Here is a 27,666-nt window from a genome sequence, read left to right as displayed (position 1 = left end):
TCCCGTACATTAAGATTTTGGTGTTTGATGGCATCATCGATGGGCAAGGTTGGAGGCGGCGGTACTGTTTGGTGCTCCTCACATTAACCGACGCACCCGTGTCAATCAGTGCCTTCACTCTGAACCATGCAACGGTAAGGACACAGGTAGGTTGAGGGCGTTGGTTTTTCTTCAGATCGTTGGTGAATGAGACAAGGAACACCTCTTCCTCCTCTGGTGAGGAGTCTTTGCATGTGCTCTTCTACTTCCTCTCTTGAAGACCTGGCTCAGGGTGTTCGGGGTCTTAGAGCGACAAGTGTCTCACTGTGCTTGCTTTCAAACGTCTTCCACGTGCTTCTCTTCCACATGTGCTGCTGCAACAAACAGTTGCGAAGTGGTTTAACTTCCCGCACTGGGAGCACTGCCTCCCATGTGCGAGGCAGACCTTGGCGGCGTGTGCTTCTCGAACACAGTGCATGCATTGGGGCCCCTGTCTTGCTGGTGGTGGGGACTTGTTGTCATGTGTTGGGTTTTCACTGCTTCTACACTTTTCATCTTGATGTCGAGTGCTTTCTCTGGCAATGGGGCGATAGCTGCCTCCATTTCTGTTGCACGGGGTGAGGAGAGGTTGTATGATCTGGCCAGCATGAGGATGTCGTCAAGGCTAAAGTTAGGTTGTCTCAAGAGGATGCCTCTGAGTGTTTTGTTGTGACATGCCCGTATGATTTGTGCTCGTATCTCTTTGGGTTGGTCATCCGCTGTACACATGCTTGCTAATTTTCTCAGGTGTGTGTGTAGAACTGATCTCTGGACTCACCCTCCCTTTAATGAGCTTGGCAGAGTTTCAAATTTTCGAAATCAGGGTTCAGTTTTGGGTCAAACTGGGCGTTAAGGGTCCTGACTGAGGCATCATAGTCCTCGGGTGCACCCGTGTTGGGTAAGTGTTTGAACAGCTTATAGAGTTCATCACCCAGGGACCTTTTGACGGCCTTACCATGCTCACGTGTGGTAAATAAGTAGTTTTCAAGCCGCCCCACTCCTATTCGGGGAGGTTATCGCTGAATCTGCTAGCCCGCCGAATGGTGGTAGGGCCCCTACCATGGTGTGCTGGGGTGGGAGAAGGCCGGAGTTGCAGGCTTTTCGTCCGCCATGTCGACTATGGCACAGGTCGCTCTTGGTTACTGTGGCCCTTTGCCACACCAGGGGGCTCTGAGGGGCTGGCATGGTGTAGTGCTTAATGTGTGCGGCACTGCGGCTGCGGGTCTAGATCGTACCTGGTGGTAGGTGCGGAGTGATGAGGCCAGAGTCTGATGTCTGCATTGTCTTCTTTCAATTATTACTTTTTTGGATTTTTTTTCTGTTCTCCTTCTCTTTTCACCCCTTCTGGTGCTGGTGTAACGCACTGAGACGCCGGTTTCTGAAGGGGGTGTGGGCCCTGAGAAAGCAGGAGAGCCTGGGCGGTGCCGGCAGTCGTTTTTGCCTGGCTGCTGGCAGGCGTGCGAGCTGCGGGGCAATCGCATTCGCTGGGGGTTTGTCCCTCTCAGCTGGGGCGGCTTATTCAGGTGTGGCACGGCCACACAGGGCATGCTAGTCTGGCTTGCGGGCAGCAGCTGGTCCAGGTAGATGTAGCAGTGGGTTTTGGTGCAGGTGGCTGTACGCTGACATCGCGCATGGGATGGCCCGTCCTCGTCTCCATAGTAGAGACCCAGGTGGTGGAGGGCCTTTGCATAGCGCAGAGCTGCAGCATGAACAGAGATGCACTCAGGATCACTGGTCCGAGCGGAACACCTCCAGCGGTCTTTCCTTATTTATTTATTACTTCCGGCCACGCCTGACTCCAGGCTGATGGCCAGTACTTGCGATGTGCTGTCGGGTATCTAGACCGTAACCCGTCAGCACACCTCAAATTCTTGCTAGCATTTCCTTTGGTGTGTTCCGGGCGATGTCCTTTTCATTCTCATTTCTTTTTTTTTTTTTTTTTGGGCGAAAAAGTTTGTCTTGCTTAAAACCTGCATAAAATGTATACATATTGTTTTACAGTTGCATTAAAAAATATATATATTCTTATTTACACCAGCGCATGTATGTAAAGTATGGAACTTATCCTAACTTATCTTAGGATGTTACATATGTTTTAAGAGAGCTATCCTGCAACATCTCATACAATGCATATGCTCTTGCTTGAGAGACACTTGTTAACATATAGGGCCTGCACCCCACCCATTGCTCATCATTTGTTGGCCTCTGTTTCACACTGCTTTGCTGCCTCCTAATTGGCCAGCGCAGGCCAAGCGTCACTTCCGTTCCTTTCTCTGGTGCATGGACCAAGCACAGATTGATTGAACTTAATTGCTGTCAGACTGCTACTTGTGCTGTGATTGAGGTACCCCTTCTTTCGGTTTGCTGTCCCCCACCCGCCCGCCCGCCCCTTCTCCGTTTTGCTGTCCCCCACCCACCCGCCCGCCCCTTCTCCGTTTTGCTGTCCCGCCCCTTCTCCGTTTTGCTGTCCCCCACCCACCCGCCTTCCCCTTCTCCGTTTTGCTGTCCCCCACCCACCCGCTGTCCCCCACCCGCCCGCCCCTTCTCCGTTTTGCTGTCCCCCACCCGCCCGCCCCTTCTCCGTTTTGCTGTCCCCCACCCGCCCGCCCCTTCTCCGTTTTGCTGTCCCCCACCCGCCCGCCCCTTCTCCGTTTTGCTGTCCCCCACCCGCCCGCCCCTTCTCCGTTTTGCTGTCCCCCACCCGCCCGCCCCTTCTCCGTTTTGCTGTCCCCCACCCGCCCGCCCCTTCTCCGTTTTGCTGTCCCCCACCCGCCCGCCCCTTCTCCGTTTTGCTGTCCCCTGCCCGCCCCTTCTCCGTTTTGCTGTCCCCCGCCCGCCCCTTCTCCGTTTTGCTGTCCCCCGCCCGCCCGCCCCTTCTCCGTTTTGCTGTCCCCCGCCCGCCCCTTCTCCGTTTTGCTGTCCCCCGCCCGCCCGCCCCTTCTCCGTTTTGCTGTCCCCCGCCCGCCCGCCCCTTCTCCGTTTTGCTGTCCCCCGCCCGCCCCTTCTCCGTTTTGCTGTCCCCCGCCCGCCCGCCCCTTCTCCGTTTTGCTGTCCCCCGCCCGCCCCTTCTCCGTTTTGCTGTCCCCCGCCCGCCCGCCCGCCCCTTCTCCGTTTTGCTGTCCCCCGCCCGCCCCTTCTCCGTTTTGCTGTCCCCCGCCCGCCCGCCCCTTCTCCGTTTTGCTGTCCCCCACCCGCCCGCCCCTTCTCCGTTTTGCTGTCCCCCACCCGCCCGCCCCTTCTCCGTTTTGCTGTCCCCCACCCGCCCGCCCCTTCTCCGTTTTGCTGTCCCCCACCCGCCCGCCCCTTCTCCGTTTTGCTGTCCCCCACCCGCCCGCCCCTTCTCCGTTTTGCTGTCCCCCACCCGCCCGCCCCTTCTCCGTTTTGCTGTCCCCCACCCGCCCGCCCCTTCTCCGTTTTGCTGTCCCCCACCCGCCCGCCCCTTCTCCGTTTTGCTGTCCCCCACCCGCCCGCCCCTTCTCCGTTTTGCTGTCCCCCACCCGCCCGCCCCTTTTCCGTTTCGCTGTCGTCCTTCCACCCACCCGCCACTTTTCCGTTTCGCTGTCGTCCTTCCACCCACCCGCCACTTTTCCGTTTCGCTGTCGTCCTTCCACCCACCCGCCCCTTCTCCGTTTCGCTGTCGTCCTACCACCCACCCGCCCCTTCTCCGTTTTGCTGTCGTCCTTCCACCCACCCGCCACTTTTCCGTTTCGCTGTCGTCCTACCACCCACCCGCCCCTTCTCCGTTTCGCTGTCGTCCTCCCACCCACCCGCCCCTTCTCCGTTTTTCTGTCATCCTCCCACCCACCCGCCCCTTCTCCGTTTTTCTGTCGTCCTTCCACCCACCCGCCACTTTTCCGTTTCGCTGTCGTCCTTCCACCCACCCGCCCCTTCTCCGTTTTGCTGTCGTCCTCCCACCCACCCGCCCCTTCTCCGTTTTGCTGTCGTCCTCCCACCCACCCGCCCCTTCTCCGTTTTGCTGTCGTCCTCCCACCCACTCGCCCCTTCTCCGTTTTGCTGTCCCCCTCCCACCCACCCGCCCCTTCTCCATTTTGCTGTCCCCCTCATACCCACCCGCCCCTTCTCCTATTTTGATGTCCCCCTCCCACCCACCCACCCGTTCTCCGTTTTGCTGTCCCCCACCCACCCGTTCTCCGTTTTGCTGTCCCCTTCCTCCCACCCACCCGTTCTCCGTTTCTACACCAGTCCACCTTACTCTATGCTACTCCAGTGTATGTCTCTCTGCCTGCACACTATGCCACTGCAATACACAAAGCTCTCTGCCAGTCCACCTCTACAACACTCCACTCTTCGCCATTCCACTCTACGACACTCCACACCACTCTCCTCTATGCCACTTACTTTTAGCCATGCTGAACAGCAGCGACACTGGTGAACAGCATGGCTAAAATACATTGGCACAGCCAAAAGCTGTTGCATAGGCAAGGCCTATTGGGTTTGTCAATGCTTGTTAAATATGCAAATAGGACCATCTTCCTTCACCCAATTTGTAAAACGGACAGGTTGGTGTGTGATGTATACTTACACCTGATTGTTGTGACTACCAAAAAAACACTGCTTTGTGGTGACTTCATTTGTATCACATGTGCTTGGCCACTTTGTGACAGTACCGAAGAAAACCTTTTACAAACCCATGTAAAAAATAACCTGTATATAATGAACACATGCATTGTGTACAGTGTACCCAAGAATGGTAGCTGCTTTGGTTATATCTCTGATAGACTAAAGCAACATCATCAACGTGGGGCTTCCAGGATACCTACTGACCAGACCTCAGCTCATCCAAACACTAGGCAAGTTGCACAAATTTGATCACGTCTCCAACATGCTCACTACACTGGTTGCTGGTGGAGCAACATGGACAATTTAGGGCTTTGTATATTGCTCACAGAATCTTCAATAGACAACAATGTTCTGACCTAGAGTATCTCCTTAACTTGTACTAGTCCTGTCCATGCCAATGATAACAAGCATTGGCCAAACCAATAGGTCTCGTCTGTGTACCAGCTATTGGGCTTGCCAATGTCTTCATGCCATATTGTTTAATGGATAAGCATGGTGTACACAGATAAAATAAATTGACAAAGTCAACAGCTCTCCTATAGAAGAGACTTATTAGCTTTGCCAATTCTTGTTTCACTTTTCTCTCAGCTGGAGTTAACACCTTTGCTGGATAAAAGTACCAACCATGCTGATGAAACAAGTTGCGGTACTGATAGCTGGTTACACCAGGAGAGCTGCCAAAAAACACTGCCTCTTCTTCAGCTATAGAGGAGCTAGAGGTGCACACATACTTCATATATTAACATTCCTTTGTGTGCCTTCTCTGTCATAGTACTCAGTGCATCTTTCCTCCAGCATCACTGCACAGTTACTTCTGATAGATACTTCTAGCTGCAGATTCCACACCTTTTGAATATTCCCCAGGTGTGAGACTAGATCCAGAAACTTTTCAGCGGTAGCTCGACGAGCTGCTGGTTGACCCTGCCTAGCCCTGCACTAACTCCGTCGGCTTCAGACATGTAGAGCCTGTTTTGGCACCACTCCTGCACACTGATGTCAGTTCGTTTTTTTATGTGCCATCCGATGTGGTTCCTGTGCTACCTCTGGTCTCTTTGAACACATTCCCTTGATCAAAAACCTGTTCTACAGTGTGCACGGGACATGTTAACTTTCCAAAATGACAGGTTTTAAGCCCTATAAGGACTGTCACAATCAAATGTCTATGGCAATCCTCACCATTTTTGCCTGTGGTGCCTATGGTCGACAACTCTGAGGCCTGCAATGACTGCTCGTGATGAGTCTGAAGGCCATATGACACCGTGAAGTGAAACTCTGCATCACCAAACATGGAAAGACTCTGCGACAAGAACAGTCCAAGTCGAAAGTTTGGTCTTGGTCCCGTTTGAGATTCAGAAGTTGCCAGGGACATTCAAGGGCTCATTCTTCCTCTTGACCTAAATTTTCAGGTAAGTCTAAGAAACAACAGAAGAAATCAAGGTGGGATTTGGCCCCTTTCAGCTTTTCATACTCCCTTTAGCAGGTACAGGTGTGGCATAATGCATCTCGATCTCGCTCCTGAAGTTGTTGTACTTCCTGCATACCCCATGTTTCTGGGGCTGTCGCTACCCCTAGGCAGATCAAAGAATCCCACGTAGCCATGCTCTGTCTCTTCGAATCTTTACCAACTCCCTCCAGTGTGCCTGCAGGCCCCATGGAGCTGAAGGGTATCCACATGGGTTACCGCTGGTGGGTTTACCCTTGGCTCAAGCTGGACCTTCTGAACTTATGTCGGGACGCTTCTGGCTCCCCTCTCTACTCCACCTATAGTGCCTCGGTCAACGTCAGTTCCCGGTGCAGCAACTCCGATAATGACTCCATTAGTGCCGGAAAAAACAAGGCACCAGTTGTACTCTCAGACATTGAGTCAGAGCAGCTTCGACCTCAATCAAAGTCACGCCTGGGTGCTAGGGACCTCCACTAGGTCTGCCTACACAGTGACAACAGCACACCCTGCATTCCCTGTCCTGAACGGATTTGAAAAGCATTTATGATACAGGTAATGAGAATGACCAACCTTATCATGAGGAGAATTGATATGACGACCTGCAGGAGGCAAGTGGCCTTGATACCTCCCCTGAGTCAGTCTCCTCTCACCCCCTGGCCCTGCCACTTTAGAGGTCAAGACCAGTGTTGTTATGGAGGTTCTTCAGCTGGGGCAGACATCTCCAGAGCCCCTCTTACCATTTAACATGGCCATTATGGATGCTAGGTTTGCAGCATGTGCCAAACCTTGCAATGGCCCATGGTCAATGGGCAGATTGCAAAGTGCCACTGCCCCGCTCCAGGTGACCCTGCATTTTAATGTTTCAATACCAGCCCCCTCACCTGAAAACTTGACAGTGCAGGCATCTGCAAGCAAGGCTAATCCCAACATGTTACCGATGCCCTGCCTGCCCCCGATAGGAGTCAAAATGGATGGAGGGTTTTTTCATCCACCAGCTAGACGCTGAAGTCAGAGTATGCCAGCTGCTTGCTAAGATGATATTCTCATGACTATGTGGATTCAGTCCTCCCAGGTGGTCCCAACGATATCCGACTGGTCCTTGTCCAGACCATACAGGACAGTCGAGACGCTGCCAAGTTCACAATTAGTTGTGGCATGGACACCACCTATTTCATTGGGAGAGCCATTGGCACCAGTGTCTCCATTCGCTGCAATGCTTGACTGTCGTCCACTGGTTTTTCAGGTGATGTTCTGTCCCTCTTAGACATGCCCTCTGGGTACAAGGCAGGCTGCACTCTTGAGTAGTTCAAGGAGCACAAGGCAATGGCACTTTCCCCTGGGCTTATCTGCCCAGCCTCACTAGGCACATCATCCCTACCACTCCTTTTGTGGCTTCAGTAGAGATACCTCACACTTCAGCCAATCCAATCTCAAAAAGGCACCCAGCCGTTTTGCTGTCGAGAACGTGATGCCCTGTGGTCAAGGTCACTGGACTGCCCAGTCGACTGCCCCCTACCCTGTTGTACCCCTACCTGCCAGATCCCTTTATTGTGCCCTCACTGGAGCACAGCTACCCCGTGGGAGGCAAGAGCCAACTATTCTCGCTGGGTTAGCAGGCCACAATATCGGATAGATGAGTCCTGCAGATTGTTTGGCAAAGAGATAACTTACAGTTTATTCTCTTGCTGCTCCATCTGCAAAGATACAACTTACAGTTTATTCTCTTGCTGCTGCATCCTCAATCCACCCCCAGCATTTGAGACCATCACTTCATTTTGCGGCAGGATACGCAAGCCCTTTTGTTCAAGGGGGCTATCGAGAGGGTGTCAGTGTCAGAAGTAGGTCATTGTTGTTAGTCCAGCTACTTTCTGGTACCCTAGACATGGGCCTTCTGAGCGCCTTCCTCTGGAAGGAGAAATTCAAAATGCTTACCCTGGCTCAGGTCTGGTCTGCCCTCGACCTTGTATACTTGGATGGTGGCGATGGGCCTGAAGGACTCCTATTTCCATGTATCTTGCTTGCAGGATCATTAATGCTACAGAGGTTCGTGGTGTGACTAATAGATTTCAGATCACTGAACTCCTCTTTGGTCTCAGCAGCGCCACTTGGGTATTCACTTGATGGGGGTACCAGCACACCTTTTGAGGTCAGGGTTGCCAGTCTTTCCCTATCTCAATGACTGACCGTTTAAAAGGAGCTTGCCCCAGGCAGTCAGACACCTCCAGACTATGGCAAACCTCCTGTCATCTTTGGAGTTCACTACTAACATGCCAAGTCACACCTGACATATGCAGATGCTCCACTTCACCTGAGTCATTCTGGACATGTGTCAGTTTCATGCGTTTCCTCTGGGAAAGAGAGTACAAGGTGTTCAGGCTATGATCTTGATCTTTCATCTTGGTCCTAGACTTCAGTGAGGTTAACTGTGAGGCTGCTAGGACTTATGACACAAGGTTTCTTCTGCAAATGGTGAGGACTTTGGCTTCATGTTTTTGCCATCCCTGAAAATGCACAGTGTCCAGCATTTATGCATGTTTAGTTTCCAAGGCATCTCTCACTCGGAGATTTGTTTTGCCTTGGGACTCCTTCATGCCTTTCCTCCCATACCCTTCCTCCACTGGGCTCTCAAGAAGATCAGGACAGACTGTGCCCAATATATCCTAGTGGCTCCAGAATGAACACAAAGAATATTGTATCCAGGACTCCTGGGCTTTAATATCTATCCTTTAATCAGGCTGCCACTCTGGGAGAAACTGCTGTCACAGCCGCAGGGCAGGGTTCTTCACAATACTCTGCACTCCTTCACAATCTCTTCCTCCATGCTCTGAGATTGAACGACTACAGTTGAACACCTTCAACCTTCCTCCAGGGGTGATATATGTCGTCTTGGCAGCCAGTCGTCTCTTGATCAAAAAAACTTTATATGACTGTTGGCTGTCATTGAGAAACATTTCTAATTTGGTGCAGCACACGCTAGATTGACCTCCTCCCAGCCAAGTTATTGGACGCTGTGGTTGTTTTGTCCCATGTCCACAAGACCTTGCTCTGGACACAGTTAAAGGATATCTTTCTGCTCTTTTGGCCTTTTAACGGTAGCCTGATTAGCATTTATTGTCTAATTCTCCAGTTGTTATGCACTTTTTGAAAGGTTTACACCATTTGTTTACACTCCATTTGAGCCATTTCACAGCTGTCCCTTGCGACTTTTTCCCCCAAAGACAGTGTTCCTCAACACCATTACATCAGTGTGCCATTTCAGTGAGCTTCAACTCTGTTTCAACCCGCCTTACACCACTTTCTTCCCAGACAAGCTGACACGGGCATATACAACCTACACACTGCACAGCACTGTAGCTTTCATGTATTGTACAACGCATGGGCACACATACAGCCAGCACATAACATTAGAATGCACACACTGCACAGCAATGCGTCCTCCATGTACTGTACCACTCATAGGCACACATACACCGAGCACATGTACTCAGACCATGCTTGCACAGCTCAGTATTGCATTCTCACTGTATTGTTGTGTTCCCAGGCATAGTCATGACTTGTGTGCTGTGCAGCAGTTAACACTAAACCAATTTAGGCCAAGGGTGAGTTAAGCACACAACCGAAGAACTTTAAACATGAGTGAGCCATAATGCCTCACTCCTCTGACGATGGTTAAAAAGGACCTGTTCACTCCTACTGATCACTGTACGGTATGCTGCCACCAAAGCGCTCATGCTGCTTAGCTCCTGGTGACTGGAGTAGCCTCCCCCACAATATGAAGGTAGCACTTTGGGTTCCCCCCGGTCTAACAAGACCGCAATGCCTTAGACAGGTTTATGCCATGGCACACACATGTTCTCTGTATTTGCCTGTCACCACAAACATCACCATTAGGGACCCAGCTAGCAGTACACCTGGGCACTCAGGGCAGGTCCATTACTATGCAGGGGGCTTTTCTGTACCAACAATATCTACCTGCAATTCACTACATAAAATAAGCAAAGATTTATTTCTGATGAATTTTGACCTTACCAGCTTTTATGGATTTGATGCTCATGACATTACATTTCTTTAAGTATTTTATAATTGTTGATGCATGTGCTTGAAGTGAGACCTATCTAGACAGTGTTGATTGCGTTGACTTAAAGCCCTTGTCCTTTTGCGTCTATGATTAGCTCCTTTTGTGCATATTGAAGCTTTTACATAGGTCATACCAAAGTACAGTGGATGGACAATCGACAAAAAGACAATTGGCAAAAAAAAAGTAAATGCTGTGCATTAGAGAACTATCTCTTCCTGGATCATGCTCTGCATTAAGCTCTGCTATGCATTGGCCAAAAGGTAGCCCCCTGAAGGACTTTGTGTGCATTCTACCAGGGACACAGCTGCTACCACTGAGTTGCTTTGGTATCTATTGAAAAGGTGAGGAATCTGAGGCTAGGTGTCTCAGAGAACAAGTTACTTACCTTTGTTAAAGCTATTTCTAGTAGACACTATGTAGCTGCCCAGTCTTCCCCACCCCCGCCAATCCTCCTTGTTCTGTGATTTGACTCTATCCATTAATAAGATCCATGCCTAGGAATCTGCACACAAGTCACATAAAATTAGTTTTTGGGCCTCTGTGCCTGGGGCGCAGACACTCTAAAAAACAACTGATGTCGGCATTCTGGAATAGCACTTGTATAGGATCCGCACGTCAGTTCCAGGGCAAAACTGCACCAGCGCAGAGCAGCACAGCTCCACAAACCGGAGCTTAGAGGAGCTGCTGGAAAGTTATCTATCAAGTCTTGCACCTAGGGAATATTCAAAAGTTGAGGAATCTGTGGCTAGCTGCTCTACAAGAAAAAGCTTACCGAAGATAATTAACTAGTACAGGAAACTAGGGGCCCCGTGGTCATAGACAAAGGACAGAAAAAAGTAGTTGCAAATTGCACACAGCCTGTTTACGAATTGTCTCTGATTTTGTGGTGTGATTTGTGTACTGACAGGTAGAGTCCCAGGGAGGGCAGATGAACTCGTTCTATTTGCAACCGTTTTACTGTCTACAAACACAGAGATGGTGCCCTGTAAAGGACAGCTGTTAGGAACAGCAGACCACATTCTGTATGTTCATATTCTGAAACAAGACACTTTTTTTTTCGTTTCTTCTTTGTTTTCTTTTGTTTTATAGCAGACTTTGTTCTGTAAAGGAACTGAGGTTGCATTTTTTTTTTTTTTTTTTTTTTTTTTAAGTGACCTGTTTGGGAAAACATTGGGGGTGTGGGTTTGGCATACTCTGAACTAAGGCTACCAAGAACCCCTTTACCATCCTTACCCTAGCTCGAGGGGTCAGTAACTCATTAAAGGTTTGAAACTTCAATTGCAGATGCAAATAATTGATGCCATCCTCTGCAAATAGGGAGTCTGAGGTGGAGGCCCTTTTTATGCTCCCTCTCACATGGACTTCGGAAAAGGATCTCCGAGCACTTCTAAGAGTCAGAAAGAATTGCTTTGTGATTATTTTCATGAATTTACAACAAAAGGTAAGATGCGAAAGGGGGTTTAAAAATAGATTGAAAACTTTTATCAATCTGAATGTAAATGGTACTCCAAAACCATACTTTAAAAATAAAAAACTACATTTGGAAAACAATATTTTTTTTATATTTAACAAAGGAGTCTGTATGTGATGACATATTGTAGGAGGCTGGCCTTGCTTATAGTGGGTACCTAGTGGTACTTACACCTTGTGCCTGGTCTAGTTATCCCTTATTAGTAGATTAGAAGTGTTCTAGCAGCTTAGGCTGATAGAGATAAATATAGCAGAGCAGCTTAGGCTGAACTAGGAGACATGCAAATCTCCTTCTATACCACTTGTATCACTTAGCACTATATCATAAGAAACACAATACTCAGAGTTACTAAAAATAAAGGTACTTTATTTTAGTGACAATATGCCAAAAGTATCTCAGAGGATATACTCCCTTAGGAGGTAAGTAATATACACAAAATATACACACAAACCAAATTCAGGTAAGTAAACAGTTAGAAAAGTAGTGCAAACACTGTATAACACAATATAATGCAATAAGAGACAATATGCCTAGGGGCAACACAAACTATATACTCCAAGAGTGGAATGCGAACCACGAATGGATCCGAAGCCTAGTGTAGTGTGTAGAGGGTCGCTGGGAGTCTAAGAAAACACTAAGGGTGTCCAAGATACCCCACCCCAAGACCCTGAAAAGTAGGAGTAATGTTACCCTACTACCCCAGAAAGGAAGTAAAGTCGAGATAGGGAATTCTGCAAAGGCAACAACTGACTGCAAAGCACTGAAGACGGATTCCTGGACCGGAGGACTTGCAAAGGAAGGGGACCAAGTCCAAGAGTCACGCAAGTGTCCAGAGGGGGCAGGAGCCCACTAATCCCCGGATGAAGGTGCAAAAGGGCTGCCTCCGGGTGGAAGAAGCCGAAGATTCTGCAACAACGGGAGGTGCCAGGAACTTCTCCTTTGGTCAGAAGATGTCACACGGCGTGCTGGAGGATGCAGAGTTGTTTCCACGCAGAAAGACAGCAAACAAGCCTTGCTAGCTGCAAGACTTGTGGTTGAGGATTTTGGGCGCTGCCAGGGCCCAGGAAGGACCAGGAGGTCGCCCCTTGGAGGAGGAGGAGGCAGAGGGGGCGCTCAGCAACAGAGAGAGCCCACGCAGAAGCACCTGAACAGGTGTTCAGAAGATCTGAGCATGGCGTTGTCTCAGCACAACAAAAGAGGGTCCCACGAAGTCGGAGTCCAACTCAGCGAGTTGGGCAATGCAGGACGGAGTGCTGGGGACCTGAGCTGTGCTGTGCACGAAGGAAGTCTTGCAAAAGTGCACAGAAGCCCTAGCAGCTGCAGTTCTCGCGGTACAAAGGATTACTGTCTGGCGTGGGGAGGCAAGGACTTACCTCCACCAAAATTGGACAGAAGGGCCACTGGACTGTCGGGGACACTTGGATCCAGCTCCTGTGTTCCAGGGACCACGCTCGTCAAGATGAAAGGGGACCCAGAGGACCTGTGATGCAGAAATTTGGTGCCTGCGTGGGCAGGGGCAAGATTCCGTCGACCCACGGGAGATTTCGTCTTGGTTTTCAGTGCAGGGTGAAGGCAGACAGCCCTCAGAGCATGCACAACCAGGAAACAGTCGAGAAAGCCGGCAGGATGAGGCGCTACAATGTTGCTGGTAGTCTTCTTGCTACTTTGTTGCGGTTTTTCAGGCGTCCTGGAGCAGTTAGCGGTTCATCTTGGCAGAAGTCAAAGAGAGAAGTGCAGAGGAACTATGGTGAGCTCTTGCATTCGACGAGAAACCCACAGGAGAGACCCTAAATAGCCCTCCGAGGAGGATTGGCTACCTAACCAGGTAACATCCTATCGGGAGGGGTCTCTGACGTCACCTGCTGGCACTGGCCACTCAGAGGTCTCCATTATGCCCTCACACCTCTGCATTCAAGATGGCAGAGGGCTGGGACACACTGTAGGAGATCTGGGCACCACCCCTGGGGTGGTGATGGACAGGGGAGTGGTCACTTCCCTTTCCTTTGTCCAGTTTCGCGCCAGAGCATAGGCTGGGGGCTCCCTGAACTGGTGTAGACTGGCTTATGCAAGGAGGGCACCATCTGTGCCCTTCAAAGCATTTCCAGAGGCTGGGGGAGGCTACTCCTCCCCAGCCATTAACACCTATTTCCAAAGGGAGAGGGTGTAACACCCTCTCTCAGAGGAAATTCTTTGTTCTGCCATCATGGGACTGGGATGCCCAGCCCCCAGGGGGGCAGAAACCTGCCTGAGGGTTGGCAGCAGCGGTAGCTGCAGAGAAAACCCCAGAGAGCTAGTTTGGCAGTACCCAGGGTCCATGCTGGAGCCCCAGGGATTCATGGAATTGTCCCCCCAATACCAGATTGGTATTGGGGTGACAATTCCATTATCCTAAACATGTTACATGGCCATGTTCCGAGTTACCATTGTGAAGCTACACATAGGTATTGACCTATATGTAGTGCACACGTGTAATGGTGTCCCCGCACTCACAAAGTCCGGGGAATTTGCCCTGAACAATGTGGGGGCACCTTGGCTAGTGCCAGGGTGCACTCACACTAAGTAACTTTGCACCCAACCTTCACTAAGTGAGGGTTAGACATATGGGTGACTTATAAGTTACTTAAGTGCAGTGTAAAATGGCTGTGAAATAACGTGGACGTTATTTCACTCAGGCTGCAGTGGCAGTCCTGTGTAAGAATTGTCTGAGCTCCCTATGGGTGGCAAAAGAAATGCTGCAGCCCATAGGGATCTCCTGGAACCCCAATACCCTGGGTACCTAGGTACCATATACTAGGGAATTATAAGGGTGTTCCAGTGTGCCAATCAGGATTGGTAAAATTAGTCACTAGCCTGCAGTCACAATTTTAAAAGCAGAGAGAGCATAAACACTGAGGTTCTGGTTAGCAGAGCCTCAGTGATACAGTTAGGCACCACACAGGGAACACATACAGGGCACACTTTATGAGCACTGGGGTCCTGGCTAGCAGGATCCCAGTGACACAGGCAAAAACAAACATACATACAAGTAAAAATGGGGGTAACATGCCAGGCAAGATGGTATTTTCCTACACATATTTCGTAATTAATGTATGATTATGTCTTATTCTTATACAATGGATTGCAAAGCTAGCGACTAGGATTGATCCTGAGTGCAAAACAGCAGTATTTGTGAACAAGGTAAACTGAAATGATGGTTGTGGAATTTAAAAACAGAAGTATTTTATTGTTAACATTTACTTTATTTGACAGACTTAGAAGCCATTTATTGCTCCCATTGTTTTTACTTCATTGTGTCAGGTAAGCCTGAATGCCTTTGATTTTGTCCAGCAATCAGATTCTTTAAATGTGTTATATATACTTGGTTGTTCTATTTTATTTATTTTAAGTAAGTATGGTTGTAGCTTTGAAATGTTGTGGGGTTAGATATTGTTTATCCTTAGGCTGTAAACATTTGGGCTGTGTGTGGGCAGTGCAGAAATTTAAAAAATTACATTTGGGGCAGATGTGGTTACAGATCATAAACCATTGGTTTATCTTTTGAGTGGAATGTTTGGAGCAAGGCTTCAGCACAATTGGTGGAATTGCTTTTTAAACTACATAGGTATGTTATGTGAGTCAAGTATATTAAACGTGGGAAGAACTTTAGAGCAGATTGCCTTTCTAGCTTACTTTCCTGCTTAGGATTTGTAGGATGATGTTGGTGAGAATGAATGTGTAGTGTCTGTGATTGATGCAATTTCTGAATCTAAAGGAAGTATTACTGAGGAAGAATGGGACATGCAACCCCCTGTGATTTGGTATTGCATACAGTTTTTAGATTCACAAAAGATGGGTGGCCACTTAGCAAAAACTGGATAACGAACTTAAGGGTTTTGGCAGGTTTCTTCAGAGCTAACATGTGAAGGACAGATTTTTTTTAAAGAAATGGATTGTTTGTTCTTCCTGAAGAGTTGCGTGAACACATTTATAGTTGTGCACATGAGGCTCATTTAGGTTTCACCACAACTTGTAAGAGAATATGGGCCTCATTACGACCGCCAGGGTCACGGTGGCGGTCTGACTGCCGCCAAAGTGGTGGTCCGACCGCTTTGGCGGTGGTCTGACCGCCACATTAGGACCCTGGCATGGCAAAGACAGGGTGCAGGGGGCCCCATCGCACTGTTTTCGGACTGCTCAGCGAACAGTGCGCCGGGTGCTGGTGCACCCTACGCACCACAGTATTTCCACCAGCTCAGTTTTGAGCCAGTATCAATGTTGTGGCCTGTTTCCCGCTGGGCAAGTGGGCGAAAATACTGTTTCCGCCCCCTGACCCAGTGGGCAATATGTAATGGGGCCCACAGTAAGGCGGCCGCACTAGCTGCAACCTGACCGGAGGAGTTTGGCAGACAACCTTTTCCATCTGCCAAAACTCGTAATGACCTTCTATGTCTTCGTTTCTGGTGGCCAAATATGGATAAACAAGTTTCTGTTTTTATAGGTAGGTGTCCTCAGGATATTGTATCTGACAAAAACTGGAAAACTGCTAACAAACCTCTTTTTTCAGTTCTGCTCTTTGATGGACCATGGGAAAAGGTAACACTAGATTTTTCAGGTCCCTTCCATCTTATTCCTGGGGAGAGGAAATACCTTGTTATTTTAATTGATTATTTTTCTAAAATGTTCTACTTTTCTTTTTTTGAGGCGCACTCAGTACCAAGAATTTCTCCTAAGGAAATAGTCACAGATCATGGCACATATTTCATTTCGAAGGAAGTAAGTGATTTTGTTAAGATGTGTGACATTAGTCATTAGCAAGTGTCTTTGCATAGTCCTGTTGCGGATGGTCCGGAGAAAGGGGCTAATCGTTTTCTGAAGAAGGGTGTCCAAACTGCCCTATAGACTGGAGTAAGGGCCTGATTTACTATGTTAGCGGTGGGGATTACTTTGTGACAAACATGACGGATATCTCGCCTGTCGCTTTACAAGTTCCATAGGATATAATGGAACTTGTAATATGGCAGGCAGAATATCCGTCACGTTTATGACGGAGTAATCCCCTCCGCCAAATTCATAATCAGCCCCTTAATGTGTTTGATTTTCCTATGCAGAGGCTTGGGCCCCCTAAAGTCTCTTCGTGCAACTATGTGTATTTCTCTGTTTAAATTGTTGAGAGGTGGGGAAGCCAGGATTAAACTGTTTTAATTTTGGCTCAAAGAGAAATGTTTTACAAATAGCCTGGTGGCATATGATTGGGTGGATGGAATGAAGGAAAGGGTTAAGCAAAAACAGGAAGAAAAGAAAAGACGTTTTGATAACAGGAAAAATGTGATTATTGCAGAAGGAAGGTCTTGATTAAAAAGCCTTTTAGAGTGATGCATGGAGATGCCAGGTTCACCAATCCAGTTAAGGTGGTGAAAACCAGCACGTTTTCTGTCCCCCTCTACGATAATGGATGGTGAAATAAGAGTAGTGCGGTTCCCATCTCTGAAGAACAAGCCGAAATATATTTACTAACTTTTTCAAAAGTAGGGGTTGCTGAATCTATGTCTACAACAGATGTGAATCTTAATAGTGATGCAAAACCTCCAAATCAGAGTGATGGAGAAGGTTTGCATAACATAGATAAGAGGAGTTCTTCTGAGTCTGAGCATTTTTTTTTAGTTCAGACAACAGAATCTCAATTTCTCTGGTGAAAACTGCTATCCCATCCGGGATGGGTTTTGAATCTCAGATTGGTGAAGGTACTCGGGACCATAGGGTGTCTAAATTTCCACGCACTAGAAAACCACCCACAAACATGCAAGATTATGTTTTAAATTGACTTTTTTTGTTTCTTTTGTGCTTACCTGTATGTTTGATTTGTTTCGTTAAATTCTACTGATGCTTGACTTTATGAGAAATTTGCTTATATGTGTTGACAAAGGGTAATAATGTGATATAAACTTGATTGTTATGTTTTATTAATTTAACCATTGCTTGTTATGTAAGTAGGGTTTTAGCATTGGAATTTGGGGGACTCTAGAGTGTTTATCCTTAGGCTGTCAAATGCAGCTGATCCTTTGGACTGCTCGTGGGTCCTCTGTTGGATGAAATAAACAAACTGTTTACGGACACTCTTGTTCATCTGGAAGGTTATTTTATTGACCGTATTCTTGGGACCCCTGCTACAAGACGTATCTGTTTTAAGTAGTTTTTAAAGAAAAAATGAAAAATCGACCTTAAGTTAAAATGTATTTGGATTATTTGTGGATTGTATTCAATTGAAATGCGTGTTTAATTAAATGTAACTTACTGGAGCCTATAATTATAGTGTTATGGCCCTAAATCTGCTTTAAAAACGTGCTTTTAATAGGGGCTACTGTACATTTATTTCCAGTCCTCTCTATTCGTGTGGAAATGGTAATCCATTTTGGAGTGGTGGAAATGCTCTTGATGAGGTAGGTGGGTGGAAAAAGTATCTGTATTATAGACACAAAGAAACATGGTACTATAAACATCAATGATGCTATGTGGATCTACTGTCTCTTTAAACCCCTAGTCAGTCTTAGATTCCCCCACCTAATTCTTACACCGGTGTAGGGAATAAGATGATTGAAAAATTTGTTGCACATCTTTTACTCTTTGTTGACATTATGTGATCTTTCAATATCTAGTGCCCCTTCATGGCTGGAACAGATCCCTCATGAATTAGGAGACAAATGATGTATTATCCCTTGCACCCAACTGCTAACTGGACACTTTATTTTCGAATTAGCAGAGTAGAAACAGAGCTGAAATTCGGTGCAAGGGAGGAATGAGTGGACCCTGGGTAGATGTGTGGAAGCTTATCATACAAAGGCTAAAGATTAGGAAAAACGTATTTTCGGAGCCGGTGGCATTGCACAAGTATTGAGGCCCAAGACGAAAAACGATTGTAGATTTGCCATAGCAGGTATCAAGACATAGCCATGCTTTGCAAACTTTTTTTCAGTAGCAAGGCGTTTTTATTAGTGAAATTTAGCAACAGTGGCTAGTGGCCCTTTCTGATTTTACCTTGAAACAAGTACAATGGTAACTTTCATTTTATTGGTGGGTAGTGGCGATTAACCTCTGCCTCATCTGGGGAAACACAACGTCATTCATTCAACTGCTCCTGCCACCTCTGTTGCTAGAGTTGTCCAGAGGATTTTGTGCCTTAACAATGAAAAACTGACAAACTGTCAGTCAGAAAAAGATTACAGCAACGCAGCCTCATTTTTTGATTTGCATTACTTATTTGGTTACACTGTAGTGCCCTGTGATAACGTCATCTGTATTTGTGTCCAAATTGCAATTATATATATGTATTTACATATTTTTCTTAAATTTTTGTGACAGTGCTGCTCTTGTTTATGAAGTGCCATCATTTGTGGAATGTATTTAAGGGGACACAAGGCCAGGCCTGTTAGAGGGGCTACTTTGTATGTTGTTTACTAGGTGCTTCTTCAACTTTTTTAAGTGATCTAGGTCAGCACTTGGTGCCAGAATCAAGTATTCTGCTTCCACGACTGATCTGTCCTTTGAAGCAGAGTGCTCACCGGTCATTGGAGATGTTTATTTATAGAAAAGTTGCTTGGACAACTCTGAAGCCTACTGGCCTGGAAAATAATCCAGTCTTCCAATTAAGCTATAGGATCATAACAACGTCCTTGTTCTCTAGCAAGCCAAACTTTTGGGCACTGAGTCGGAGGGGCACGTTTTCTTTCAGCTGCCTCTATTGGATTTCAGATAGTCATCGCTGAGGTTACATGTTTGCCCGGCTGTCTGCATATTAGCACAACTTAACAGCTCGGTCAAACGGATAATTCTTCAAATACAATGAATGGAGACATAACATCTTCCACATTGGCGTAATTGGATTGACTTGCCTGAGGTGATTGAGACCTATTACAGCACTAACATTACCTTTACATGAACAAAACCTGTTCTTCAACACAGCGTTTTCCTCATCCTGATGTTACCTTCATCCGGAAATCCATCTGTTCTAACCACAGTTCTAAAACTTTGGGCTGGAGCCATCTCGAGGTCTGGCAAGTCGTTTTAATCGTCATGTTGATGTAGAGTTTTGTCCACGTGAAGGTCTGTTACTGTAATGGTTGCACCTGTGATGGCGACATACCACTGTGACATCATCACCTGTTGATTTAACTTCTTTCGGATGTAGTCCTTGGTAGCCACTCACCCTACCATATTGACATAAAGTAAGGGCAGGCATAGTTTTTTATTAATCTTGTATGGCTCATTTACCAGCTGAAAAACAGGCAACTATTAATTTAGGGTTTTTATAGGTACAAAGTTGTTGTTTAATAATGGTTTACGGTCAGTTAGCCTTAGTACTTTTTTGAAAAAGGTAAGAAGATGCTAGTAATTTTCTAACACCTCTTGGACCTGTATGCTGCAGCTGATAGTTGCTAACTGCTAACATTTCCAGAACCTTTGAACTCTTAACTAATTTTTTAACAACACCTCTTACCGCTCTTGGTTAATATGGTTTGTGAGCCAACAGTATTGAAATACTGAGCGTGTTTTTCAGCTGCACCTGTCTAAATTCTGATCTAAGTGCAATGCGTATATAAATTGAGCTGATGGGATTATCTTGTATGTACCTTCCTTGTTTTCCCTACTGGGCTTCGTTGTAAGAGTGGTGGATCATTTATAATTGATAATACAAGGGATGATTCCTACCACATTGTGCTCATCTCGGGTAAGATGTAAGCAGCCATCTAAAATAGGATAGATCATATTTGTTTATTGATCAAGTGTGTGAACTAGATTGTTTTACCCTTTTTCGGCTGCTCTGTTTCTTTAGCCTGTAGTTCTATGAAGAGTAAAATTTACTGGACAAGCAACAAATATGCATTTTCAAACAATATATTATATACTTTCAGAGCAGTGGCCTGCGTGTAGCACAAAGATTGTTGTAAATCGGCATAGAGCTCCTCTCAGTCACTTTTGGACTAACTTTTTTAATCTGTCAACTTCGACCATTATGCCCTATGGTTATTTCAGCCCCCTTGGAGAGTCCATGCTAGGCAACTGCTAGCACGAGTGCCTAACTGATGCCAGTAGTCTGGATACCTCACTTTGCGGGTCTCAAATTAATATACCAATGGTTTATGACTCATTTGTGGTCTCAAACCACTGAAAAGTTGCTGTCTATCAAGTTGAGGTTATACCTGTGTCAGAGCTTTTTGTAATGTGGAATTTTGGGCGATATATAATTTGTGTGTACTAATGGTTTTTAGGATGAATGTAGTCATAACTGATGAATTAAAGATGTCGTACTTGAAATGATTTGATTATAATACTTAAAAGTGTGTTTATTGATATTAGCTATGCCACATTTTCATGGGAGACACTATTTTAATAAAATAGATGCAGTTTCTGGTGTTCTTCTCATCCTGCTCCTTTCCATTCAATGTACATCTGAGAGTCTTCTTCCCACAGTTTCCACACAGCACAGTCCACTGTGACGTAGTTAGTTATTTTCCTTAGAGCACGTGTAGTGTGAATGGAACTTTCCATCTAATTCCCAGTGTATCATTCTGAAGCATACATGCCAACATTTTAGAAGAGGAAAGTTTGAGATTTAACAAAAATAATCGGGTGAATTTATTTTCCCCCATTGACTTCTATTGAAGCAGGGGCAATTTCAGGCAGGAGAAAGCCAAAATAAAGCTATTTTTGTCTTACAAAACATGGGTTTCCCGTCTGAATTCGGTGTATTGTCATGTATGTTCTGAAGGAAACTTCTCTCGAAGTTCTGATATATGTCTGCTAACACACCAATGTATGAACCTTTGTCTGAGAATGTTTCATGTTGTTTTTTTACACCTCCAGTTTGTTGTAGCTGTGCAAGCTAATGGAAGAATTCTTCTGCCTTAGAGATGTGATAGTGTTAGAATACCATAACTTATAACCCTGCTTCTAATTTGTCCAGTATGATCTAACAATAGTCAGGCCATGCTGAATCTGCAATTGTGCTAATTGTATATGCACAAATTTGTATGAAGAAGCCTGATTGTGTGTGTTCGTGGGTGAAGACTTCATTTTCCTCCCGATACACTGTCCTGTTTACGTGAGACTTTCTTTTCCTTTAGGATACTGTCAGTGCCCTTTATGAGCCTGACACTTAGATTTTTGAGAGTCTTCTCTGCTTAATCAGGATTTTAAAAAAAGACTTCCGACTTTTGATTTTGTACCTTGTATCTGAGACGTTGTGGCATTTACTGCATTTTACAGTATTGCTTTTTATGAGATTTTTTGTAATAAAATTATTTGACCTTTCATTGAACTAGAACTCAGTTATTAAGTGGACCCAATCATTGTTTGACTTTACTCTGCTAAGTTGTTGGATTCGATGTTGTAGTGAGTAGTGACTCTTAACCCAAGATCAGGGGTGCTGGAGTCGAATGACCAGAGGTAAATTTTGGGCTGTTAAGTTTATTAGGCTTCAATGAATTATTGCTACTCTGGTTTCTACACCTGATTCGTAAAAGGGGACAGGGAAGTGGTGTTGTAGGGTTTTGGGGGGAATAGGTAGTCCTCCAAGGACCATTGCCTTATCTCTCACCACCCTTGCCTTTCCAAATGTGAAACATATATTTTTTTTTTAAGTGTCTCCTGTCACTCACTTTAATGGAGCCATAATGTTTCCTTTTTTGGCATGCAGGTGCAGAGTTAGAGATCTGCTGTCGCTTGCAGGTCTTCGTTCCTGCAATTGCAGCTGATCACAAGAATTGCAAATTGCAACCTACTTAATTGCTATTCATCATGCAGGTCATTTTCAGTGGACAATTAGCAATGTGACTTATTTGTTGGTAGGTCCCATCGCAAGTTGCACACCCTTTGTCAAACTACTTGCTGTGCATATTGCACATACTGTTATTCTAATGTGTGTTAGTACCTCATGACCAAGTTCTCTGGCTTTCTATGTCAACAGATTATCCACTAGGTCATAGCATCTCTTGAGTAATCTTAAATGAAATAGAAATTTTAAAACGGACTAAGACTAGTGAGGAAAGGTTTGCCGAATATTAGAATTACACCAATTTCTTCTGATTCTATTTAAGGTTCTTGCTTTTGTGTTCTTTCCCTTAAGGTCGTCTATATGCAATGCAAACTGGGATGAAGATTGACAGCAAAAGCCCAGAGTGCCGCAAATTTTTGTCAAAACTCATGGATCAATTGGAATCTGTAAGTAAGCTCTTGCTTTCCTGTGTTTTTGTATGTTCGAGAACTACACAACGTATTTAGGCCCAGACAAACCAGATTCATGCCAGATTTTTTAGTAACCTCATCTGAACTTAAGAATGACTCTTAAAATAAACGGTTCTGATAACGAAAATCTGACTTGGATTCAACCGTGGCACCTCTGTCGTATGCCACTCGGCCTGGAGTGGCCCTCTGCCATGAACGTTCCTTTCCTAGTAAAGGACTGTCGAGCTTTCTGGAATGTGAGCCCTCCCGGACCTGGTCTCATTTCTTTGGCTTCCATTTAGCATATCCCGGTTTTTGCGAAATCCTACTTTCCTTGCCTCTCTTTTATGCTATATTAAAAGAGAAATGGTTCGGGTTTTTTTCTTGCGCAGAATGCTTGATATTCCTCTTTTGTAACGCGAATCGTGGGTTCAGTAATTTGGACAAACGTGTGTTTTCAGTAAAAGCCTCTTTCACCACCGGCATCCGCAAGACTGCCTTCCCTTCTTTCCGTGGGCACAGGGCATTTTTACCTAACCGCGTTATTGTTTAATATCATTATTGCATGTTCTCCTTCATGTTGGCTAATTGTGGTCTGTTGATGGCTGGTCCTTTGAAACAGCCAAGCCAATGTGCGGTTCAGCAGCTGATGAGCTGCAGCTACGTTCTCCCTCTTTGATGTGTGACTTGGGCTGTTGTATCACATGACAAGCAGAACAATCTCTCAACAACCGCTCATAACAACTGGGAACCGATTTCAGGGAGGGGCGAAAGCAAAGCGTAGCCAAGCGGACTGGGAATAGAGTGTCAGATACTCTGATAGCGTTCGCCATCGACCCTTACATATTTTAATAGCAGGATAAGAAATGTAAGAATTTAAGGTCATTCTGAACTTTGAGAACCCCGTGTTGCATAATCTGTAGCTTGACACAAGAGCATGTAACTTGATTATGTTTTTTTAAAAGGGAAGATCAGAACTTAAGCCCCCTATAATTCTGTTCACATTGGCCAATGAAGATGTAACTGTTATTAAAAAGTATTTAACTGCTAAATAGAACCATGCGACTGTGCCTTCCAGCCTAGCGATGTTGTCACCATTTTGTCATTCTCTTTATGGTGAAAAAATAGCCCCTAGGATGCTCTGCGTCCGCTCTCCTTTCTATTATCGATGCCTTCGAGTGCGAATCGATGCAGATGGATGCCTTTTGAGTTTCTTGTGTTGCCAATCCTTAGCCTCTATTATTTTATTTGAGGGGCTTTACACAGCAAAGATCTCGTTTACTTTTGTATTGCAGTATGAGCTTCTCAAACACCAGATGCTGTACTTAGAACCGAAGCGATGGTGGTATGTTGATAGGTCTGGTTGAAACCTGATTACAAAAACTTGGCTGTGATGGGAAGATGAAACATTTAGTTGAAATCTTACTATCCAACACACTGTGCTTTACACAATATGTATAATTCTAGACAGTGGCTGAAGGAGCAGTTGCTTAGAATTGTATTTGGAAATGTTCCAAACCATGGATTAGAACGTGCTTTGAGCTTTCGAAGTTCACCAGCTTCGCTGTCACACCACATCTACCCCCGTCGGTTTATCTTTTTAAACTTAAAGAAAATATATTGTTGGCTTTTTCAGTGGCTATACTCTCTTCAGATTCTATTGCCCTTGTTCTTTTCCTCCTGCTTTGTATTTCATCTCGTGTCCTTACCTTAATATAACTTATCGTGTGAGGGCAAGATAGGATTTTCACAGGTACTGTTTGTTGTCTGTCGAATGATCACTTCAAAAGTGAGGACAATCGTTCTGAGACGGTAAAAACCATCAAAAAAAACAAAAAAAAAACAATCAAACCCCAGTCGGCACAGCTTAAAAAACGATTAAAAAAACACTCAAACCCCAGTGGGCATTGAATACTTTGCCAGTTAAATATTCTAGATTATACAACTCAATCATTTGTTGTTTTTTTTAAACACAAACTTTATTGGCATTTTGGTCAAACATAGCTTTGTTGCTATACAATTGAACATGCTTGTGTACATTATTATAGTAAGTAGATAGTACATTCGATGCATCAGGTATATATAATAAATCCATGCTGTGATGTGTAGAACCGCCCTGTCCCTCCCTCCCTCCCACAAAACAAACGTCTGTCTATCTAAGTAGGATCTGAACAATATGAGGGTTGTCAAGCCTAATAAATGTAAGGGATTATCATCAACACTGCAGACTGTAGACTCATCGAAGTCTGAGGTGACTGTAGCAGTGCCGCACTGGTGGGGGGGTAGGGCAGAAGGGATGAGTGTAGGATGTTACCAAGCCAGTAGGCTAGAGAGTCAGGAGTCCAGATATTCGCAATGGCATGGAGTTATTCTTAAGGTATTCAGTGGTTCTCAGTGTCTCACCTACTCAGTGTTTGTTTGCATCTAATAAGGCGTCCCATTCCAATGTTATGGGTTTCCACTGTAGCCCTCTGTATTCTTCGCGGCGAAGTGCCACGGTTTCTGTCTGACCCCAGTGCAATACCTCTTCCCTCCAGGAAGTGATTGGGTTAACCTGGGGTGATTTGCAGCGCCTGGTTAGCTGCTGTTTCGCTAGGAGTATGGCCAGATCTTTAAAGCATGCAGTTACTTTAGAATGTCGGGGTCTAACTGTACAACTCAATCATGTTACTCACAATTCATAAACTGTTTGATACTCCTCCCATTACTATAAGCATTCACTGGCAAAATTGAATCATGGTTGTCCTTTCATAATCATAATGCGTTAATCCTCACTAAACTATAATTTTTGATTGCACTAAGAACATAACATAATCAAGCCCATTGCAAAATATTTTCTTCTGAACATAATATTCAGTGCAACGAAAATATCATACATTGGGGAAGCTGAAAGGACAACCATGATTCAAGCTGTTTTTTAAGCTGTGCCCACTGGGGCTTGATTGTTTTTTTGTTTTTTATGTTGCTCTTTAACTGAATTTTCCCTCTTAGAAAGAGACTGATCCCCATGAATGTGTTTGAAATGTGTATAATGTGTTAAGCATATCTACAAATTGTATATATGGATCATTAAAAATAATGAAAGAAAGGAGGAAAGAAAGACAAAAGTACATACAAACGGAATTAAATGTTACTTTTAGTATTTACACGTATATTATATATTTTTTATAATTTAGTGTTAGACCTAGCATCATGGTGTGGTTTCCCCTAACTTTTTGCCCTTTGCCCTCCTGTTTTTCTGACTCATTTTTGCTGGCTTTTAGGTTTCTGTGCCCTTTACCACTGCTAACCAGCGCTAAAGTGCAGGTTTTCTGTACTCTCGAACTTGGTAACATTGGCTTATCCACAATTTGGCTAGTTAATTTACATGTAGGTCCCTAATAAAAGGGACTATATGTGCCCAGGGCCTGTAAATTAAATGCTACTAGTGGGCCTGCAGCACAGGTTGTGCCACCGCCTACCGTAGCTCTTCAAACACTGCAGAGTCTGTGTGTGCACTTTTAAACTGTCATTTCGACCTAGCAAGTGTACAGACTTGCCAGGCTCAAACCTTCTTTTTTATTACATATGTCACCCCAACAGTAGGCCCTGGTTAGCCCAAAGGGTACGGTGCAGTGTATTTAAAAAGCTGGACATGTACTTTATTGTTTACCATGTCCAGGTAGTGAAAGCCTCTTAAATTAGTTTTTCACTGTTGCAAGGCCTATCTCTCCTGTGCGTTAACATTAAGATTGCCTTAAAACATCTTTTAAGTGTAATTTCCAATTGGGATGAGAAGAAATACGGAGTTTGGTGTCTTTGGACTCGCAATTTAAAATCAAAACTTATGGTGAAGTCAGACTTTAAATTGTAAGTCTGAAAATTCCTCTTTTAGAAAGTTGGCATTTTCTGTGCCTCCGTCTGTCTCTGAATACACATCTGGAGTAGATGACAGCTGGGCTTTGTGCATTTCCTCTAGACAGTCAAACACAAAGGGAGCTTGGGTGTTAGACTTGCATCCTGATGGGCCATCACCTGGCTGATGGGTCTTCCTGGGCTAGATGGGAGGGAGGAGCTGACACCTACACCCGAATAGGGCTGTTCCTCCCCTCACACAAAGGGCTGCATACCCCTCTGCATAGTGTCTGGAGCCAGGAACGGAAGGGAAGGGACCTTGTGATGTTCAAAGGCCTCTTTTGAAGTATCCCCCACTTCAAAGACACATATTGTTATAAGTACTAGGCCCCATACCCCACCAAATCAGTTTACTTTTGGGTCGTGATGAGACTCTGCTCAGAAGAGGAGCTGTGCTTCCAGGAGAGACTGCCACTTTGCTAACTGCTCTGTTGTGTTGGCGTGCTGCCTGCTATGCTGCTAGTAGGGACTGCCACTTTGCAACTTGCTCTGCTGTGTTGGCCTGGTGCATATTGTAGTCAGAAGGACTACTCCTACTCTACAACCTCAAAGGACATTTCAAGTGACTCCAAGTGATGGTGGGCTTGTCCCCTGTTAGAAATTTCAGGACCATCAAAGATTTCAACTGTGCACCACTGCCATGGGACTCTGTCTCCTGTGAGTCTGGCATCATTGCCTTGTAGCGAGAAGCTGTGTGTCTGACTGCTCCGCATGTGTGACATGCTCCATCTGGCCAGTGCGTGTCAAGCACTTTTCAGTATTTTAGAAGTCCGTGAGCGCTTCTTCGTTTGCCAGCCCAGCTCATATCAAGCGCTTTCCAACATTTTACAAGTCAGCCTGTGTGAGTGCTTCTTTGGTTACCAGCCCAGTGCATGTCAAGCACTTCCCAGCATTTTACAAGTCAGCGCTGTGCCTGGCCCCGCTGCCAGGACTGAGGGCATCTTCACACGCCCGTTCAGACACCAACAAGAAGTGGTTCAGGCT

At 45.7% G+C, this 27,666-nt stretch overlaps 1 protein-coding gene across 1 annotated transcript in view; it reads left to right on the top strand.

Annotated features, from left to right (window-relative positions):
* Nucleotides 1-27,666, top strand: part of VTA1 (vesicle trafficking 1) — a 307,826-nt gene that overhangs the window by 65,644 nt on the left and 214,516 nt on the right. Inside the window, exon 2 of the mRNA XM_069235133.1 lies at nt 22,691-22,785. Coding sequence (XP_069091234.1) covers nt 22,691-22,785 — 95 coding nt within the window. The remainder of the gene's footprint in view (nt 1-22,690; nt 22,786-27,666) is intronic.

The sequence above is a fragment of the Pleurodeles waltl genome, chromosome 5 (genome assembly GCF_031143425.1).
Source record: "Pleurodeles waltl isolate 20211129_DDA chromosome 5, aPleWal1.hap1.20221129, whole genome shotgun sequence".
Taxonomy (NCBI): Eukaryota; Metazoa; Chordata; class Amphibia; order Caudata; family Salamandridae; genus Pleurodeles; species Pleurodeles waltl.
Note: the sequence above shows the minus strand (reverse complement) of the source record. Positions and strands in the feature narration are given on the sequence as shown.